This window comes from Astatotilapia calliptera, chromosome 22 (assembly GCF_964374335.1).
Source record: "Astatotilapia calliptera chromosome 22, fAstCal68.1, whole genome shotgun sequence".
In the NCBI taxonomy this organism is placed as follows: Eukaryota; Metazoa; Chordata; class Actinopteri; order Cichliformes; family Cichlidae; genus Astatotilapia; species Astatotilapia calliptera.
The window spans coordinates 28,241,239-28,262,887 of NC_137442.1; the positions used below are offsets into that span (position 1 = coordinate 28,241,239).

A 21,649-nucleotide genomic window follows, 5' to 3' on the forward strand; every position below is an offset into this window, starting at 1 on the left:
CTCAGATGTATAATTTACTGCATTTCCTTCTATATAAAATACAAACAAAACAGAACTACAGTTGAGTGTGAGCCTTGTTTTTTACCCCCTTTTGGTTGTTTGCCTTACACGTAGCTTTTTCTTTAAAGGTTAGTGAATGCATCACTCATTAAGTTAAACCTCTGAGCTTTACCCAAGTGAGAATCGTTTATATTTGAGCAAACTGTGAAAGGGAGAACTTGATTTCCTCTGAGAGTCATCAAGCCTGTTGCTTCAGAGGAAATCTTTAGAGCCTAGTTGCAACATGCAAAGGGAGCACCCATTTCTAATAGCAGAAACATGAGTCGTCTTATTCAGTATTAGCTCTTTCATCCTGGCTGTGCTCGTATATAAATGCACAGGGAAGACTAGTCGGTGTCATTCATCTTTTCCCCGATGGCCTGTCACGGCTACGTTAGTGCTAACGCTGTGATTTGGGACCTCCTGTCTCTAACTGATGGCCAAATGATCTGGTCCATTAAGACATGTTCCCCAGGGACATCTGAGTTTTGTATTCTTCTTTCTAATTACTACTCATGTAAAATGCACAACTCTGTCTGAGCTCCCAGGCAGCTTTTTATTAGCTAAGCAACAGTTGGTCGACTGGCTTGTCCCCATAGATTTCTTTATTGGTATTTTTGTCTTCTATCTTTTAATAAAAGAACCTAAACATAAGTATATGTCATATTTAAAGCGATGGTGAAGAAATAGAATGTGCAAATAGGATTTAAATGGTAAAAATATTTCTCAAATCTGAAGTCAAATTTGTGTAAAGATTAACCTTTAGGCCAAATTGGTTCCACATAAAAACCAGGGAGGTTTAAATGGAACCTGTTACACTCCAACACTCCACTTTGGCAGTTTGTTAGTTCCAGTCATACCAGAAGTATATAATGAATAGAATATTTAACAGACCAGAATGTGACGTGAAAGCTACAGTTGTAAGAGTTTTCTTTTACTGCACTTTATGGACTCCTGTGAAAATACACCCATGATTTAAAAGCTTATAGAATCACGTGTAGCCACAAACCTCTCTCTCACACGATCTTTGTTACAACGTTGCTTCAGTTCATTGAGGTTTGTGAACATTTGTTTATGCACAGTTCTTTTAACTTTCCACTACAGCATTTCAGTTGTGTTGACTTTGGCTGAATCCTCTTCTTGATCAACACTTCAATGTTTGTTTGTTTTTTTTTCTGTGCTTGGCATCATCTTCCTGTTGCGTTTCCCAATTTTAGCCAAGCTTTAGCTTGACATTGACTCCAGAATAATTTGATATATGGAGTAGTTCAGGTCCTTTAAGGTCCTGTGGCTTAAAAAAACAACCCAGATCATTACCTACCTATTTTCTGCTGTGCTCATGATCAATCTTCTGCTGCATTTAGCTGTTGGTCAGATGGTCTCACATCTGACTCTAGAATATTTTGCTATACTGATGTGTTCATGGTCATCTCAATGATCGGTGCCCAAGTCCTCTAGTGGCAAAACAAGGCTGAATCGTCACACGAAACACAGCAGCTGTTTACATTGTACAGACAAAAAAAATAAAATAAATAAAAGCACCTCATCTAGCACCTAGCACTACTGATGTGTGTTACACATCAGTGAAATGTATGAAAGTACCTTGACGTAAACTTTATGGATGTTAGAATGGTGGATAAAAGCGGTGCATGAGCAGCATAGATCTGAGCAAGGTGTTTGCTGTCTAACCCATGTCATCCAACCCAACTTCTGAAAAAAAGTGACAGCCCAATTAAATATGGAAACATTTACTTTTAAGTTAATGTTTTAATTGGCAGGTTATGAATTAGAAATGACCTCCTACAGCAAGGAGGAGTAACAGGCCCAAAAATATCAAAGACAGCACAACCCGCTGTGATCAAGTAAATGAAGCTCAGTGAAAAACCGCCCCAAGAAGGTCACAGTAAAGTTTTGTTTATTAGCTTGGTGTTCATGTGTTCGTTTGTGAGTGTGAAATTGTTGGTATATGCAAGCCTAGGGGGTGAAATTAGTAGAGAATCAAGCGTTTCATCATGCTTGCTGGACTTGAATCCATGTGTGAAATCCAGTGAGGCAAGCCAAGCGTGGCTCCATATGCTGCTCGTGGTCAATGACTGAACCGGTGTCAATCAGATCACCTTTGGATGCACCAAAGTCACCCTCAACAGGATGTTTGTGTAGCAACTGTGCTTCTGACAGGTCTTTGTTGGCGAGTTATTTGTTTATATTTAGTGTGTGTGTGCATCAGCATGCAGTTTATAATTTGCTCTCAGCTCTTCAAAGCAGGTTTCACATCTTTTGTGGTCGACTGCTGCTGATAACTTATAAGAACAGCAGTGGGGGTCCAAGGTGTGATGAGAGGCTTCTTCTCGTAGTCTCTCCAGCTGGTAAATGGTGTGACACCTGTACTGGACCACAGGGTTACATAAAGGAGCAGGCGTTTGGTGTCTGAGGCACCCGTGGGTCGTCTGTTTACCTCTGATCACACATGAACAGAGGCAACACTGCGTGTGTGCAGTAGCCAGCCTGCATCTCATACAGATGCAACTCTGTCCCTGAGAAAATGCAGTGCTGCTGTTCATCCTCTTTCCTTTCCTTACATGACTCACAACCTATAATCAGATTGAACAGTATGTAAGCGAATTAGTCAACACTCCGACAACAAATCAAATTACTCTGGATGAAATGGTTCTTTTATCATCCACAGGAAGTACTTACACTCATGAAGCAGAAACACCTGGGTTTGCATTGTATGAGTAAGTGCCCAAATAATATTGACAATAGCTACGGATTAGTTTACTGTCTAAATTTAAGACCCTGTGTGTAGAATTCACAGGCAACAGTTGGCCACAATAATAATAGCGATTACGAGAATCATTATAAAGTTGTAACTACTTTTTATGAAACTTGGTAAATGATTATTATATATATATATGAAACATAGATAGTTCTGTTTGAGTAACTGAAGCATGTGAAAAATCTTAAACGTAATGACTTGATTAAAGATTATTCATCTAAGAGTGTATACAGAAGTGGCACAGCAGCATTGTTCCATTGTTACAGCTCCATTTTTGGAGGACCATGATGACCCTGGTGTTGTAGCCAGTCAGGGAGCTGTGATTTTAAATATTTGCACAAGCGGTACGCAGGCGTTTCCCTGGTAACCGGGTGTTGTTGGGTGAGGATGCAGAGAGAGCGAGAGAGAGCGGATTTGTGAGCAGGGACAGTCCTGAAGGGTTTCAGCGAGCTCAAGAGGAGAGAGAAGCTTTAATTGGCTTCTGATTTTCATGGGACTGTGTGGACTGCATGTCCCTCCTGAGGATGTCACTACCTCAGCACTCATGTAGATTTTGCACTGCAGAAACTGAAACGGTGTAGCATAATGTCTGGTGCTGTTTTCATAGCAAATCTGCAATGTCTGTGTGTGGTTTAACATGCAAATCACTCACATTAGAAACTGTCATGCATCACAAATGTGGTGAATGTGGTTCTAAATGGCAAGATTGCACAATTTAAAACTCTTTCCCTCTTTCTTTCTCCCCTTCTTTCCCCCAGTCAAGTCTGTCCCGTATTCAGTAAGTGAAAATAAAATAAACAATAAAAGGTGAATCAAATGGACCATTACGGCAAGGCTAGGATGGTCAGTTTGGTAAAGTAAATCCGTTGGGCATCTTTCTTCGCCTTTAGACAACAATTCTGATGGCAAAAGAGCCAAACGGGACAGGCCAAAAAAAAAAAAAAAAAAAAAAAAAGAATGTGGTTCTAAATGGCAAGATTGCACAATTTGAAAGAATTATTTTTATTAATAATTCTACCTCTGATAGACATTTTATGTATTTATTTATTATTTTTTTGTGTTTATATGCTGGGAAATATTTAATGAAAGTTTAAAACAAAATTGGTGTGTCATCTGAATGTTGCTGGTAAAGTAATTAGATCACCCCCAAGAGTTTGCAATAATTACCCAACAGTATCCACAGAAGACTCTTTTGCTACATGAGAGAGTTTGCAGTTTGACACTGTTTGCAGGCACATCACTGTTAGAGGTAGCATTTGCCAGAATAAAGGCAGTTCAGGGTGGGATTTGATCCTAAAAATCCAATTATCCCTCTATGAATCATTTTTTTGTCTTAAAAAAAAAAGTGGGGTAGTGCAGAGCAGAGATGGGCAGTAATGCGTTACTTGTAACGCGTTACTGTAATCGATTACTTTTTTCAAGTAACGAGTAAAGTAAGGGATTACTATTGCAAAAACGGTAATTAGATTACCGTTACTTTCCCGTAGGAACGCTGCGTTACTAAAACCGTGATTTATCTTTTTTTTTTTTTTTTTTTTGCGAGAATGTCTCATGACAGTGACGTAAGCGAGTGCAACGTTCATGACAACAGCTGTGTGCAGATCAACAATGGATAAAATGGAGTGCGGGAGAGCGTATGAGCGTGCAGCGTTTAAAGCGTGGAAGCACTGACCTTACTTTGAGTTTGATTCCATAAAAAGTGACAAAAACATTAGCGTCCATCGTGCGTGGGAAGAAAACTTCTTTTTACAGCGAAAAAAACCCCTAAACTTCCAAGCAAGCACCGAGTGCGCTACAACGTAATGGGAAATTCAGAGAAACTCGCGGATTCTTCCACTGACTGCTGCGGCACACCTGCATCAGGGTAAACCTCCGCCTACCCTACTCCTGCTTTACAGGTGAAAATAGAGCGACAGGACTGCTAGTCTTTGACTTAATTTATTTTCTGCTGTGTTTTACTTGCATCTATTTGAAAGAGTGAGTGCAAACACAAGAAATATATATATTTTATGTGCTGGAATGTGCAGAAAATAGGTTTAAATATTAAACAAATTTCTTCCAGTAAGAGAATGTTGCATATAGTTAAATTTTTGCTTGATGCATAAAGTTAAAAGGTTACAACTAATAAAACAAGTTTTAAAAAGAGACTTTTCCATTTGATTACATTTTGTATGATGGATTATGTAGAAAAAGTAGAATTGGGCTGAAAGATCTATCGCTTTATTACCTATTCAGGTTGTAAATCGTGTTTTTAAAAAGTAACTAAGTAATTAATTACTTTTGAAAATAAGTAATCAGTAAAGTAACAGGATTACTTTTTTGGGGAAGTAATTAGTTACTGATTACTTTTTTCAAGTAACTTGACCAACACTGGTGCAGAGTGAAACTGCAACGCAGGTACTCATTGTATTTTCAGTCATGAGCAATGAGACATGCCTACAGACGGCCTCTTACGAGGTGGTTTCCACTGGACCTGACTGTTTTTCCAGTAGCTAATGCTTAATGGTGTTTTTCCTCATTCAGTCATCACTAAAAAAATAATTAAGCTGTTTTAAAGAAAAATGGGTAATGTAATGTCTCTGTTAGAGGGGATTATATTCTGTTGGAGATGGACATCTGCAGACCCCATAAGTCTTTACTGTTATACTTTTCCCAAGTTTGCTTGAAATCCACCTCATCAAAGCATGTGTTTTTGGTCTGCAGGAGGATAGAGAGTCATTTCTAGTGTTATGCAATTAGGATGGCATGGTGGGAGTAAAAAAACATTCGGAAAGGGTGTATGGGAATTATGTCAGATAAATACCAGACAGAAATAAAGATATTAATTGTGGATAGACCTCCTGCCACCTGTAACAATGTGTGGGCCACAATGAAGAATAAAATTCAGTGGCGAGGTAATAGAGCTAACAAACTGCTGTTCGGTTTTAGGCTGCTGAGTTGTGAAAATGGAGAATAAATTCACATTTGTAAATGAAATGTGAAATTGTAGGTGACTGTAAGGGATGTAAGGTATCCTTTTTTTTTCAGAACTTGTATTGTATCTATTATTAGCCCTTATTTATATTTATTGCATATTATATCAATATTTAATATGCAGAGTTATGTTTACGATGATGAATGAGTAATGGGGAAGCCGGCCCCAATAATTTCAACAGATGGTTGCAACAAAGTTGCATGGGCAGTGACACCTCAGACCCCCCTTTATTCAGACCCCTGGAAGAACACAGGCACGATCAGCATCACACCAGCAGTGTAAATCTGATTAGCGAAAATATAAACTAAACTATAGAAACTATAAATATAAAAGACATGAAAGCAGGATATTAAAAGCAATAGGAGCTAAATGAGCTCCTGATATAGAATTATTGTGGTACGTTTAATAATGTATAATAATTTGATTACAACTTAATATCCACTTGATGGCAGTTATGTCATTGTAAAGATGATTATTAACATCACTACGGGCTTATGTTGCTGCTTTTCCCCCCTCTCACTGCATGTCACAGTGACAATCATATTACCGGAATGATGCAGCTGCCGGAGGGAATTTATGTCATACAGTGCTCTTCACATTTTGTGGCACTGTTTCCGCTCTCCTCCACTTCCTATAATAACTTGAGCTTGACATCTCGTAACCCCCCTCATCGCAGATTCCTCATAGTTGGGAAGGCTGCTCACCCACTGTTTGAAATGTCTCCCATCCTAATTGCCACATCAGAAGCAAACCCTAACTGTGAGGGGGTGCAGAGCGTGACATTATAAACACCGCGGGCAGAAATGTCAGGACCATCATTAAATGGATCTGCTCTGGACTCTTCCGCATAGGCTGGCGAGGTTTTTCGGCAGGTTTCGGAGCCGGTGAGGTGATTATACCATGCTATGGCAACTTGTGTGCCCCCGGGTCATCTTTCTTACCAAAAAGTACAGGTGAATAAATAAAACCTTCCATATTTTCCCTGTCAGCAATGCTAGCTATTTATGTCTCCATGCAGCGTGTTTGTTACAGAGTAGTTTTAGATGCCCTGTCCCCCATCGGCTGTCAAATCAACAGACTGGTTCACAGCGCCTTCTCTCCTCATCGTCTAGCGATTATTACAAAGTCATTACACCACTGGGCCAATAAAAACATATTCACTCTTATCAGTCCTCCTGCCCTCTCCTGAATCTGTTGCCAACAAGCTCAGCAGAAACATCTTAATGTCAACTGTGTCAAGGCCATAAATTGTTTGACAGTGCCTTTGCAAGCATAAAATTCAGACAGCACAGTAATCTCACATTCTCCTATTGTTGCCAGCATGTTGCGTCAAGTTTGACGCCATCATACGCTGTCTTCAGTGATGAAGAAGAGCACTCAGCATCAGTTTCCAAGTGTCTGCAGGGCATTTGGCAACTTAGTCCTGTCCGATATTTGATCTGGATTTCACTTCAGCTGTTTAACTCTTCACTATTTCTCTGTAAGTTGTTCACCCTCGGGTGCCCAGCTGATTGGCTCAGTGATTGACACCCAGGAACACACATGAGACGCAGTCCTAGCATCTTTCCAAATGAACATACTGCATCTGAATGCCCTCAGGCGATTTCTCAGTGTCCCGCCGAAGTCGAGGCCAGCAGGCAACTTAAACAGCTCGCTTCCCTGCCACTAGGCAGATGCAACCGAAGCAGGGGTCAAGCCTCATTTTAAGGGCAATTAGACACGGAGGCTACAATTTCATCTCATTGTTAAAGTACACCGTGACCCTCTGTCAACCCTGCGTTCAACCACCTGCCCCAGATATGATGGAAAATCTGAAAATAAAAGATGACTTGGATTCCAGATAATAAAAACAAGAACAAGATCAAGTTGAAAAAGTAAATGTTTTCAAACAATAATAATCTTTGATTTATGCCATTTCTAGGTTTGTAGGTCTAGGTCTGTGGAAATAATGTGGTGAAAGTCTCTTTCTGTGTGCTTGTGTCTGCAGTTACTGCCATTAAATTAGTGTTAATCTAACATTGTTTTTTTTTAAAAGGAAATAGACTGTGGAAGACAAACATTCATTCTTTTTGAAGCATTTGTTTTTATTAAACTTTACCCAGTATGTCTGAGATAAATGAACAAAGACCTCCATATAATATACAGTGGGATGCAAAAGTTTGGGGAACCTTGTTAATAGTCATTATTTTCCTGTATAAATCGTTGATTGTTACAATAAAAAAAAATGTCAGTTAAATATATCATATAGGGGAGACACAGTGATATTTGAGAAGTGAAATTAAGTTTATTGGATTTACAGAAAGTGTGCAATAATTGTTTAAACAAAATCAGGCAGGTGCATAAATTTGGGCACCACAAAAAAAGAAATGAAATCAATATTTAGTAGATCCGCCTTTTGCAGAAATTACAGCCTCTAAACGCTTCCTGTAGGTTCCAATGAGAGTCTGGATTGTGGTTGAAGGTATTTTGGACATCAGGTTTGATGGCTTCCGAGCACGGACAACTCTCTTTAACTCACACCACAGATTTTCAATAATATTCAGGTCTGGGGACTGAGATGGCCGTTCCAGAACGTTGTACTTGTTGTCAAAGGAGCTTGGAAAGAAAAGCGTCTGGACTACTTTAAGTTGCTTGAAGACGTTTCACCTCTCATCCGAGAAGCTTCTTCAGTTCTAAGGTCAAATTGTGGGTAAACTTTGCTAGATCCGCCCCTGCACAGTTACCAGCTGTCAGCTACGTAGAAAAAGATCCTCGAGTAGAAAGTAATAATAAATAAATTCTAACAACAGCTGATCAAGCTTAAACGTGCTGCTGTTGTTCAGCCGCTGGTTTCCTCTTTCTGGTGCAAAGTGGGCCAAAAACAAACCAGAGAGACGGACTCGCGACAGAAAAGCCGATCAGCTGATCATTAAGCAGTTTCATGATTGAAGAAGCAGCCAGAAGAGGCAGTCGCTCCATATATCGTTTGGTAAGCTTAACGCAGGAATGCTTTACAAACATTCAGAGATGGACTTACACACTTGCTTTACTTCTCTCGGGGATAACTTTGTCGGAGATGAAATGCCGGGTTGCTAGCGAAGCTCCAAATGCTATCCAGACCACCGACAGGTCCCGCATGCCACAGCCGCTGTATCACGTGATGCATACTGCTCCGACGTGCTAACGTTCTGAGGCGAGTTACGGCGTGTTGCAAGTTTTGTGAGGTGCTTTCGTGATATTTAATGGATCGGATTACATTTTTTATTTTTCTCCGATATCCGATCCAGTAATTTAGGTCAGTATCGGACCGATACCGATACGTAATATCGGATCGGTCCATCTCTAGTCACAATCAGCCAGGGTTTCGGGTGAACCCATTGTGAAACCTAGCCCCCACCCTGTCATGTGATTTACTGATGTCAAATGGCCGAGGATGTGAGTGGGCGTTAAGGCGTCTGGGAAGGGATCTGTAAACTGGATTATAGATGGCAGACAGTTTGTGACGTAAACCACCGCCTCTGTTCGAAGATGGTCGTTCACAGTGGACATAGATGTCCTCTTTAACTCCTCTTTCAAACCATCTGTCCTCTCTGTCCAAAATGTGAACATTGGCATCCTCGAAAGAGTGACCTTTGTCCTTCAGATGCAGATGGACTGCTGAGTCATCGCAAAAGTTGTGTCAAGCAATGCATTTTCTGCTCAAACAGAAGAAAAAGTGAAACAAACAACACATTAGTCACAGAATTCTTTGCATTTTTGACTGTTGATTGTTCTTCAAAGCATTAGAGACTTCAAAAATTGATGTTATTTTTATTTCATTGACTATACGTGTGCCTTCAGTGGTAATTGCATTGTGTGCTTGACTATGCTGTCAAGGAACTGCGTTGGTATTGAATCCACACTGCTTAAATTGATATTGATTACCTGAGTAAGACAGCCTATAAGTGAATTTTCCTCTAAGTCCTCTAAGAAACACCAAAGCATTGCCTTTGTGCCAACAAACAGCAGTCAATAAACCTCGTAAGTTTGTGCATTTTTGAGAGTCCCCATTTCTGCCTACCTGTCACTGTGATGCTGCTTCTTAGTATTCCTGTCAGGAGACGTGTGGCCATGCCATAATCTTCTCAGCACGATGCGTCAGGGTCTTTATCTCCATTCCAGTGCATTCAAAAAGCCTTCAGTTATTTGTCTTGTCTTCTCCTTTTTTGTTAATCCATTATGTGTAGGAGTGCGTGTGCACATCCATTGTCGAACAGATGCTGTATTTTGTGTTGATGAACACAGAGGATGGTCTTATGGGGTTTTGTTGTGACACAACACAGCAATGTGGCGTGATGGCATTCAAGGTAAAAGCCAATCTGCCATCCGTGTCCTGTCTGCAGTGAGTAAGTGTTTTTAAAAAGATTTTAAAAAAGGCCAATGAAGACACAAGGCAATGGTGGTTTTCTGTAGTACATTTATATTAATTTAAACCAGCTTAATTGTGATGTTATTATCAAGCATGTAGAAAAACATCAATACAGGCATAAAAATGTGTAGGAATGGTTGCAAATTGGGGCAGGGATAGCTCAGTAGGTAAAGTGGTCGCCCCATGATCGGAAGGTCGGCGGTTCGAATCCACTTAACGGCTACCCTGAGGTACCCCTGAGCAAGGTACCGTCCCTACACACTGCTCTCCGGGCGCCTGCTTAGTGGGCTGCCCACTGCTTCACTGAGTGAATGGGTCAAATGCAGAGAAAAACAAGTAATTTCCCCATGGGGATCAATAAAGTATCCATTATTATTATTATTATTATTATTATTAAATTGGTTTCTAAAAATGTAAACTGTCTTTTCGTGTCATTGCTGGCATAAGGTTTGCAAAGATGTTGGTGCAAAGAAAACACCCTGTTTTCTTCTCTGTCTGGATATGTAAGTTTATTTTGGTAAGATTCACCATTTTTGGTCCCTTTTTATATTAAGCTGTTGAACAGTAGTTAGTAGGTTGTGCAGAGGTAAGCATTGTCCTGTGTCCACTGACCTGTGTGGATTTTTTACCACCAAGTCACAGGTGCAGAGTGAGCAATTATAAATGGCTTAGCACAAGCTAGATAGCAATAATATTAACTGCCAGCTGTTATCCTGAATCATTTCTATGTCATTTGGTTCCTTGCACTCTCACCAAGGTTTGAAGCGAATAATCAGCAAAAACGATCTTCAAGGTCTTTTATATTCTTCAGCTCTTCTTAGAGTTAAGATCTTTGGGTTTAGTGTGGAGCCGTTTTTACACATTACTGTACTATTATTCCGATGGTAATCCGAGATGCCTTTTTATTTTTCACATATCTCATTGTGTGCTTGTCTTTGAGAATTACGTCCTTTGATAGTGTTTTATTTTGCAGAGACTGAGACTCTGAGACGCATCTTTCAGACACGATAACTAAGGTCTGGATAAAAGCAATCAAATATCAAATATTAAAGCCTTTACTCAATCTAAATATAGTTTGCAAGTTCTCTATTTGTAGAGTTAATTCAATTATTTTAAAATATGTAAGAGAACTGATTCATTTTTATGAGATACGTTAACCAAATGTATTGTTTGTTTTAAACTATTCACACTAACCCAATTCTGAAAGACTTTGGGCACTATGTAAGATGTAAATAGAAATAAAATGCAATCATCAACCCACATTTTATTCACAACAGAAAACGTATCAAATGTTTAAAATAGAAAATATTACTGCTTTAATAAAATATGAGCTCATTTTGAATTAGGTGTGAGTAACAAAAGGTTGGAAAAGTAAGTGGTACTAAAAAAAAAACAGCTGGAGAAACATTTTGTAGCTCATTAGGTCAACTGGGAGCCGGTCAGTAACATGTCTAAGATCCTCTTTTTACACCTGAGAGTTTCTCAGAATTACAGCTGGATGAAAATTAATTAATCTGTAAAAAACCTGTTTGCAAATTGTGACCAATTTCAGTGTAATGTTCCTCTACATAAATGTAATGTCTGTAAATCTTAGCAAAATCTAGGGAAATCTCTGTGGGCAATGAATAAGGCTGGAAACCAATGTTGGATATATGTGATCTTCAGGCCATTGGGCAGTGCTGCATTAAAAATGGCCACAATTCTGTCATGGGAAGCACATCGAATAAAACAAACAAAAGTCTGCATGTATGGGGATATGTATATATATTGACTATGGATATATAGTTTACACATCTGGAAAGACACCATTGGTACACAGTTCTTCGAGCATTCCAGCCCTCTTATATTTCAGCAAGACAATACTGAACTGTATACTGCATCTAGCACAACAGCATGACTTTTTAGTAGAAGAGTAGGTAGTAAGCTGGCCTGCCTACAGTCCAGACCTTTCACCAGTTGAACACGTTTAAAGCGTCAAGAAACAAAAAGTATGTGAAAGATCAGCCAGAACTGTTGGAACAGTCAGAATGGGACGACTTTACTCTCCACTCCAGCAAGCTGGTGTCCTCAGTTTCCAGGTGTTTATGGACTTTTTTGAGAGACACCAATTTGTTTTGAGACGCGTTGCTGTTTTTGCACAGCTGAAAAGTTGAACTCAAGTGCAGTAAAACTGACTAGAACTAAACTGAATTTATTTGGTTGCTTATTGTGGCTAATCTTAGCAGTTACACATACGCTAGTGTGGTGATCATTGCAGATTTACAGGTTTAGTGTCACTTTTAATATTTGTCACTGTTATTTCAGTTCTGTCAGTATTCCTGCTTTATCCTATTTCACAAAAGGCTGATAACCATTCACTAGAATAAATTAACTGAAGCTCTTTTAATTTATTTCCTCTTGCTTTGCCTTTTTTAAATTTTTTTGCTGGTCACAAACTACGAGACTTTAACACCCCCCCCCCCCCCCCCCCCCCCCCCCCCAACACACACACACACACACCAAATACAACCTCTAGTTGTCAGTGATGGTGAACACTTTGGTAAAGTCATTGCTCAAATCTGGGCATTCTCACTGATCATGATGTTTCTATGCATCTTTGCAGCCAGGCATTGTGTTGTGCTATTAAAGCAGTGTGTTGTTACTGGCATGCTCCTAGCACAGCCAGCTCATTACAGAAGGACGTATTTTTAGCATGGTGTGATTGGCGTTTAGTCCTAAGAGGGCCAAGAGCAGAGCGAGAATTGAATGAACGAGGAGCTCAGGGGCTGGCCCTGGACTGAAGAGAGAATCAGAGTATACAATCGCTGTTTGATAGTGTCGCTGAGACAATCGCTGATCCTCGAGAGGATCATGTTGAAGTTATTAGTACCACATAGGCAGCCACAAGATGACACTTACGTAACATAGCAACGGGTCGGCTTGGAGGAAAAATGACTTGCATATCTTTTTATGTCTCACTGTTAGAAATACTCACTATAAACAAATATGTTGCAATACACTGTCGAGATATGAAGCATCGGTTGTTTGTTTGAATGAAGCATTTTGTGTCCCAGTGCAATGTTATGGCTGTTTGATGTGTTTAAAATAATTTTGACAACAGACGAGTTCTGCTGCAGAGCAAAGCTTTAGATAACGGTGTTAGGAGGATAAAGTTGTTCTTTGTTGGAGGAAAACAAGTGAGAGAAAATGTGGACTTATCCTGGAAACTGTCTACAACCGGTTTCTCTACTCAAGGAAGCAGAGGGAATTTAGTCAATCAATTTAAATGAGATTTATATCAACATGCTGTTCCTTTCATTCTGCTGCCAGCACAGCATGAGTCTGTCTCTTCTTGGAACTGTAAGACAGCTGTTCTTCGTCCAGATCCAAAGCAGACTGGCTCCACCGCTTCACTTTCACAGTAGTAGTAGAGGACAAAAGTATTCGGAGGATATCAGAGTTTTCATTTGCAGCCTTTGTTTTATTTTGCATTGGATCACAAGGTTGGACTTAAAATTAAGCATTCTGATGCTGTTGATATGATACTAAGACCAGGGGTTTAACAGCACATTATTCTAGCTGTTTGGTATTTGAGTACACTGATCTGCCACTAACAGATGGATGACTTTCAGTGAAGTGTAAAGTTTTTTTTGTCTTTTTTTTCTCTTCTTGTTCTTCCACTCGAAGCCAAATTAGTGCAAGAAACACAGTTTCAGGTCATGTGTCATTTAAGACAGTTTTGGCTTGCATGCATTATTTTAAATATACATCAATGCATTTATGTACAGCCCAGTAATAAATCATAGGCTTCAGCTGTATTACTTACATACTGTTTCCGTACCTTGTCTAGTATAGTTATTTATTTGTAATTTAAAAGTTAGTGACCTTTGTTACATTTTGTCAAACCATCACTGTTTTTGAGACTCATTGGGTGATGTGATGTATGACCAACATTCCAGGATCCAGCCTCTGTCAGTGCGCCCCAGGGCAGCTGTGGCTACAATGTAGCTTGTGTGAATGTGTGTGTGAATGGGTGGATGACTGGTTTAGTAAAGCGCTATACAAATACAGGCCATTTACCATTTACCACTGTACCATGTGTTTTTATAAGTCCAAAGACTTCACACTATACTGTTACTGTCCATGTCTTATTCTGTCAGTCCCCCCACAAACTAGTTATTTTTTATGTATAAAGATGTAATGTTCATTACTGTGAAGAGGATATTGTGACAGACAGTTTTGAAAATAGGAGTCAGGTGACTGCTGCTTAAAAATAACAAAGTTGTGCATTTGCTTTAAGATCAAACATCTCAAAGTTGATGCACATATCTTAATGCAGTAGCTGTGATTTCATTTGAATGAGTTCACTAATGAACAACACATCATTGCAATTTGCCCCCTTATATTATCCACCACTCCATTTAACATTTTCTTACTTTTTCAGGTAATTTAACTCATTTTTAATTAACCTGAACGACTTGGCAGATTAAGCAAACACCACTTATTACTGTAATCATGTCAATTTTTACGTCTGCTTCAGCATGTGTGTATGTAAAGCATAAGACAGCGTCATTAGAGCTCTCTCTGGCTGATTGTGGCGTTACACATGCAGTCAGACTGTACTAAATATGATTTTTTTTAAATGCAAGAGGAAGGTGAATAAAAGACCAACCAGCACCTGTTTGTCAGTTTTAGTTAGTGTCGAGTCCTAAGTGAGCATGTCTGGAAAGCATTAGCATTAGCAAAGCTGAAACGTATGTTTGTTTGTTGAGTTGCTTAGGTCTTGTTTCATTGACCTTCATGTTGGTCAATGAAATCATCTGGTTGTAGTAATGTAATGTAGATTACACTGTTGCAGTGTGGGAAAGATTATGTTACAATTAAATAAGACAAAATAGATGAATTCGCTTAGAAATATCTACTCATTTTGAAATGTCTGGTTAAGCTGGATGAAAATCAACTCGTATCAGCTTCATGATATTTAGGTTTACTAACTTCTGTGAATCTGGATAATTTGGGGGTGTTTAACATTGTTAATGTTCTGTTGAACATGTAAGGTTACAAAGCTTAATACTAAGGCACACCTTAGTACACTCTTCCTTATTCCTTCCTAAAAACTGATGGAGTCCCATATGTTTAATGTTTAATCCACAGTGTGGTTCTCCCCTTGGTGGTGGTCCTGAGAGCAACTGATCTACCCTATAATAATAATAATAATAATAATAATAATAATAATAATAATAATAATAATGTCAGTCTTTAAGGGTCACATAAGCCAAGGTGTAAGTCCTTTGTGAAACACTGCTCCCCACCCTGCCATCATGTGAGTCATTAAGGTTACAAGGGTCAAGTTGTCATTTTGGGTTCAGTCGCAAGGAAAGGCATCTCAAGACGGCATCATCGGTGGCTGAGAGCTTCTGTCACAGGCAACATAACAGGACAAGACTGAGCTGCACATCTGCACCCAAAAGAGAAAGGATACTCTTTTAAGCATGCTAATGGTTTCATCCTAAGGGGAAGATGAATAGCTTTCATGGGAATCCATGGCGCCATGGAGGGCATTATAATGTATAAGGAAGAGTGTAGGTTTGTAGAACATGAAAATATACCAGAACGTGAAATAAAGCCAGAACCGTACCAGATAAGTGTAAGTTTGGAATTAAGCTGTCGAATGTACAATAATAATAATTCTCTCTAATGTTGTTATCTCTCATTGCTCAGTGGGCTCTGCTTTGTTCATTAAGGTTGTAATAGGTCAGCCGTCTAGCCAGCAGGCTCCAAATCATTCCATTTTGGCTCTCAGCCTCCACAAAAGTGGACAAAGAGCGAAAATAATCAAGGAATCAGTGATTTTTTTTTTCTCTAGAAAGGCGCAGCCAGTTCCTCCATCAGCAATTTTCAGAGAGATGATATATGCTGCATAAGAAAAAAAAGCAGGACCTTGGATGATCCTTTTACCCTGTTTCAGCCCCATTGCCTGAGTCAGCTAGTGCTCGCTCACCATAAACTGCCACTTTTAATTTCCCCACGCTTCGCCCACTTGGCTGCTTATCCTGTGGCCCTTCCTCTCTCCCCAGCACAGAGTACCTTTGAGTAATTCTGTGTGTCCAATCTCCACCACCCTCCCCCCATTATAGTGGCACACAGCCAGAAAATCCACGCTTTTTCACCCACACTCAACACCTTCTCCTCTCAGTTTTAGGATGTGACATGTTGTTCATGAATCATCTGTTTTGGAGTAACTTTGCAACACCTGTGCCTGCTTGTTTTAGTTTGTTTTGATCTACATTTTTTCCCCTCGTCTGTTCTTTTGCAGACTTTGGAGGCGGTGCTGAACTTCAAGTACTCGGGGGGAGCAGGCAAAGTTGAAGGCTACTACAGGGAGCTGTCTTTGGGTGTCCATGTTGATGTGGAACCTTCAGTGTTTTTCACCCGAGTCAGCACCCTCCCTGCTACCAGGTAACTATTAAAAAATTGTATAGCCTTTCTGTTTTTTATGTTTATTTTATGGTAAATGGTAAATGGCCTGCATTTGTATAGCGCTTTTCTAGTCCATAGGACCCCAAAGCGCTTTACACTACATTCAGTCATTCACCCATTCACACACACATTCACACACTGGCGATAGCAAGCTACATTGTAGCCACAGCTGCCCTGGGGCGCACTGACAGAGGCGAGGCTGCCGGACACAGGCGCCACCGGGCCCTCTGACCACCACCAGTAGGCAAACACGGGGTTAGTATCTTGCCCAAGGATATTTGGCATGCAGCCAGGATGCAGCCTGGGATCGAACCACCGACCTTCTGATTAGTGGCTGACCTGCTCTGCCACCTGAGCTACAGCCACCCACAAAATCAAAATTTTTACATAAAGAAGTTTATCTAAAGAGTGAATGTGGGGTCTGCAGAGACTGGTGGGCTAGTTTGGTGAACAACAGGATAATAATGAGAAGATAACCATTTATTTTTATTGTACTGACATACGTAGTACAAACTGTCCCACATCGCCTCAAAAGCGCAACAAAACACAACGCGGTAAACTTTAAAGTGGATATGAAGTGCACAAAAAGGTATGAATAATAAATTACAGAATGAATGAATGGTCATAAATAGTATCGTAAATAATCATAATTTCTAAATCTTTTGCTGGCCTATTAACAGAGATGGGCAGTAGCGTTACTGTAATCCAATTACTTTTTTCAAGTAACGAGTAAAGTAAGGGATTACTATTGCAAAAACTGTAATTAGATTACCGTTACTTTCCCGTAGGAACACTGCGTTACTAAAACTGTAATTTTTTTTTTTTTTTTTTGCGAGAATGTCTCATGACAGTGACGTAAGCGAGTGCGACATTCGTGACAACAGCTGTCTGCAGATCAACAGTGGATCATATATCGAGTGCAGGAGAGAGTATGAGCGTGCAGCGTTTAAAGCGTGGAAGTACTGACCTTACTTTGAGTTTGATTCCATAAAAAGTGACAAAAACATTAGCGTCCGTTGTGCGTGGGAAGAAGTTAAGTCTGAGTTCAATGGTTCTTCCTCAATTTTTGATCTTGTGACTTTCAACTTCCATGCAGCTTTTATATCTTACCGGGCTATTCGTGTAACCTCATCATTCAAACAGATAAAATAACAATACTAACTCAACATTAGCGACTGCAGTCGCAGACAAGCAATGAATAATAACCTATCACAGAGCTTCCCTTGTCACAGCAACTGTTGATAAATCTCATTTTTAAAGCTTCATTTTGCGTCATACACAGTTTTCTCTCTTGATTTGGGGAGCAGATACTGACATTCTCTTTAACCACTGCAGCAGCAGCCCTGCTATGACACTATTGTTAACCAAACCCGAGGACATAGAGATGATATTTTCACAGATGGGTCAGATAGGAGCAGGCACACTGAATGGATATTCATGGCCTCACATATCCTCACCCATCCTCACCCACTTTTATTCCCTGGTCTGTCTCGCTTCACTTTACTATTTTAGTTCCCCCAACTGTCGTGAAAAAACTCCAAGCAAGGGAGACGGATCATAGCAGAGTAATGGCCACTTGAGGTGAATCATTAGCAGTAATAATATCTGCAGTTTAAGCCATCAATCTTGGCACTGTGCTGATAGATGTGCTGCACCGACTGTTATACCATCACCCTGTCATCACAGCCCCCTCTCCCTTATCTCTATAGCACCCTTAGCTCTCTCAGCCTCACAGCTCTATTATACAGTATCTATTGGTTATCAACTAGATCTGAAAATATTTGAAATGTGCTGAAATTGAAAGGTTTAGAAATGTTTCAGTAGACTGAGTCTTAAAAACTCCTCTAAAGTGAACTAACCTTTTTCTTTCTTCTTATGGAGAAAATTTATTATGGCTCAATTCCACATTTACTGACTCAGTGGGCTTTATATCTTCAGTCCTTGGCCCTCACCAACCCAAAAGCAAGGTGCTCAAAAACCGCAGTGCATATTAACGTGCAAGAAGTCTCCTCACCCACAGACAGACTGTACTGTTGACATAATGTGTGAATATTTGGCCCCTTTCCATGTTTGCATGGAGAGTCTCGTGCAGAGCGTGCTGTATTTTATATCTGAGTTGCTTAAGGTAAATTTAGGATTGGGATTTTTAAATATATAATAAAGATATTCATAAAACGTCTTTAGCACAATACCTTGAAAACTTGGCTAGTACCAAAAACTAGCATTAAACACTTTGTCAGATTTTTCTTACTCATTGAGTGATCAGAACATTGAAATTATTCGATGTGGTTAGGATAGTTGCTTTTAAAAGTGTTCATTTATTGGAATGAGAGGGGAGATGTTCAGAATGAGTGTGTCCCAAAACTCGGCCTCTGTCTTTACCTTTAGCTCTTTCTCATTCTGAATGTTTAAAGCCGAGCTTTGGGTATTTCTGATTTTTATGGTGGAATTACTTGTAATAAGATCGTCTCTTCAGCCATCAGATTTTCTTTTTAGAGAATGATCATCCTCAACCTACAGGACCTACACTGTCGTCAAACGTCAAATTATATCAGAAACATAATGATTCTCCTTCAGCTGCCTGTCGTTGCTCTCAATTGCAGTGCTATTTTCAAAGAGAAATGTGCACAAACCCTGTGCTAACGCTCTATGAATTTTGTTACTACATCACTTCCTCATTGCCCTGCATGGCTGCTCAGCAGAATGATGCTCTTTCATTGAGTAACTGTTGTTAACTTTACTCAAAGAAATATGGTTAATAGAATTAGACCAGCCGCACCTGCAGGCCTAATTACTGCCAGACCTGTTAAATCAAATCACTTAAATAGAACCTATCTGACCAAGTGAAGTCATCCAAAGATCATTAAAAGCAACACATCGTGCAAAAGTTAAAGAAACTCAAGAACAAGTGAGAAAGAAAGTATTGACATATATCAGTTTGGAAAGGGTTAAAAAGCCATTTCCAAGGATTTGGATTTGAAACGGTGGTAAGCGTGGCATCCATTGGAGAGTTAAAAGTAAAATCTGTTACTGACCAGAAAGAATACAAAGAGTAGTAAGAGGAAATCCCAAAAAGTTGATTCCATTCATCTGAACAGAAACATTTCGTCACTCATCCCAGTGACTTCTTGAGACTCGAGAGGATGAGGAAGAAAATCAACATTTTGGGATTTGCCTAAAAACATCATGATGATCCCTAAAACTGTTGAGAAAAGATTTTGTGGACTGCTTAAGCAAACTTGAACTTTTTGGAAGGTTACATCATGTGTAAAAACTAACACAGGATTTCATAAAGAGAACATCATGCAACAGTCAAACATGGGGGAGGTAGTGTGGTCTGGGGCTGCTTTGTTGCTTCAGGACCTGGACCACAATTGAGGGTACCATGAATTCTGCTACCAGAAAATCCTGCAGGAGAATATCCAGCTATTAGTTCATGTCCTGAAACTCGGGCTCGTGTTGGTATATGGATATAAGTTTAATTCCTACGTTTTTCTGTATTTTACTTATTCGCATACTATAGATGAAAGTTTGTCTATGTGGCTAAATCTGACATATTTACATGATGTATTTAGGTGTGAATGTCGATTAACTTGAATTGTCCTTATAAATAAACAAACTTGGATTATGCAGCAGACGACGATCGGAAACACACGATCAAGTCACCCTCTGAATGGCAAAAAAGCAGAATGAAGGTTTTGGAGTGGCCTAGTCAAAGTCCCGACTTAAATCTAATTGAGATGCTTCCTCCACAGCGATGTGAAAGAGTCATTGCCGGTAATTTCAAATGCTTGATTGCAGTTCTTGCCGCCAAGGGTGGCACAACCAGTTATTAGGTTTTAGGAGGCAATTACTTTTTCAGACAGGGCCAGATAGGTTTGGATAACCTTTTTCCTTTAATAAACGAAATGATCGTTTAAAAAGCGCATTTTGTATTTAGTCGGGTTAGCTTTGTCTTCTATTAAAATGTTTCGATGATGATCTGAAATATGTAATTAATATAAAAACAAAAACATCAGGATAAGTGCTCTTTTTCACAGCTCAGCAAACTAGGTGTTAGATAGAAGTCGGTGCCGCCAACTTTCCTTTCTTACTGTGTTAATAACATGCAGCACCAAACATAGGGGGCACCTGTGTTTGAAACGACCTTTGACCATCCACTGATGCATCACTGTTACCATTTAACACTCACAGAGTAAATAAAAGCACGTCTGGACCTTCTAAGACCACCTCTACAAGGCTCACAGATGAGGGATTGAGATAGTTTACAATAAATATTTCAGACACATGGGGCTCACAGTGTAATAACATTTATTCAAAAACCCATTATCTGCTTACCCATGCAGAGTCCACACACATTCATTTTGTTTGAATTTCTCCTGTTGAAGAGTCAGCGTTACTTGTTCTGATAAGCACTATTGAATTTTTAAAAAAAGAGAAGTTGAGAGAATTTGGAAGTGGTGGTACGAAACTGCTCAATAATACAGCAGCTTATCCTTACGATCTGTTTTTCTGTTTTTCTCCCTCTCCTCCCCTTCCTGTCTCTCTACTTATCGGTTCCTCTTTATGTCTCTTAAAAAGAGAAAGAAAACCAGGAGAAATCCTCCTTATTTGTGTAGTAGTAGAGCAGCCGCTTACATCAGTGTTTAGTCTCCACCGTTCTCCTCATCCAGTCTATTCCTTTTCATCATCATCTTCTTTTTTACTTACTTTACTTTTTTTTTTTTTTTACTTTTTCTTTTTTTCCTGTTTTTTCTTCTTTCTGCCCTCCAATGAATTCACTATTGGGGAAACACTGGTATTTAATGATTAGTGGATGTAAACAATATCAACAGATAAAACAGTGCAGTGTTGCTTATTATTTCTCTTTTGAACTAATAAAACAGTTAACTCAGGCCATGTTCTGTATCAAGTTACATGTGAAGCAGACTTAAAAGGGAACCATCACATAGTTCACATGACCACAGTTTGTACCAATGCTGATATAGTAAATATGAAAATTGTATTTCAGAAC

General features: G+C 39.5%; 1 protein-coding gene across 4 annotated transcripts in view; it reads left to right on the forward strand.

The window, feature by feature from the left end:
• trappc9 (trafficking protein particle complex subunit 9) overlaps positions 1-21,649 on the forward strand; it is a 232,402-nt gene that overhangs the window by 105,082 nt on the left and 105,671 nt on the right. For all 4 annotated transcript variants that reach the window (XM_080296224.1, XM_026155948.2, XM_026155951.2 and 1 more), the window contains one exon: positions 16,472-16,614. In XM_080296224.1, coding sequence (XP_080152350.1) covers positions 16,472-16,614 — 143 coding nt within the window. The remainder of the gene's footprint in view (positions 1-16,471; positions 16,615-21,649) is intronic.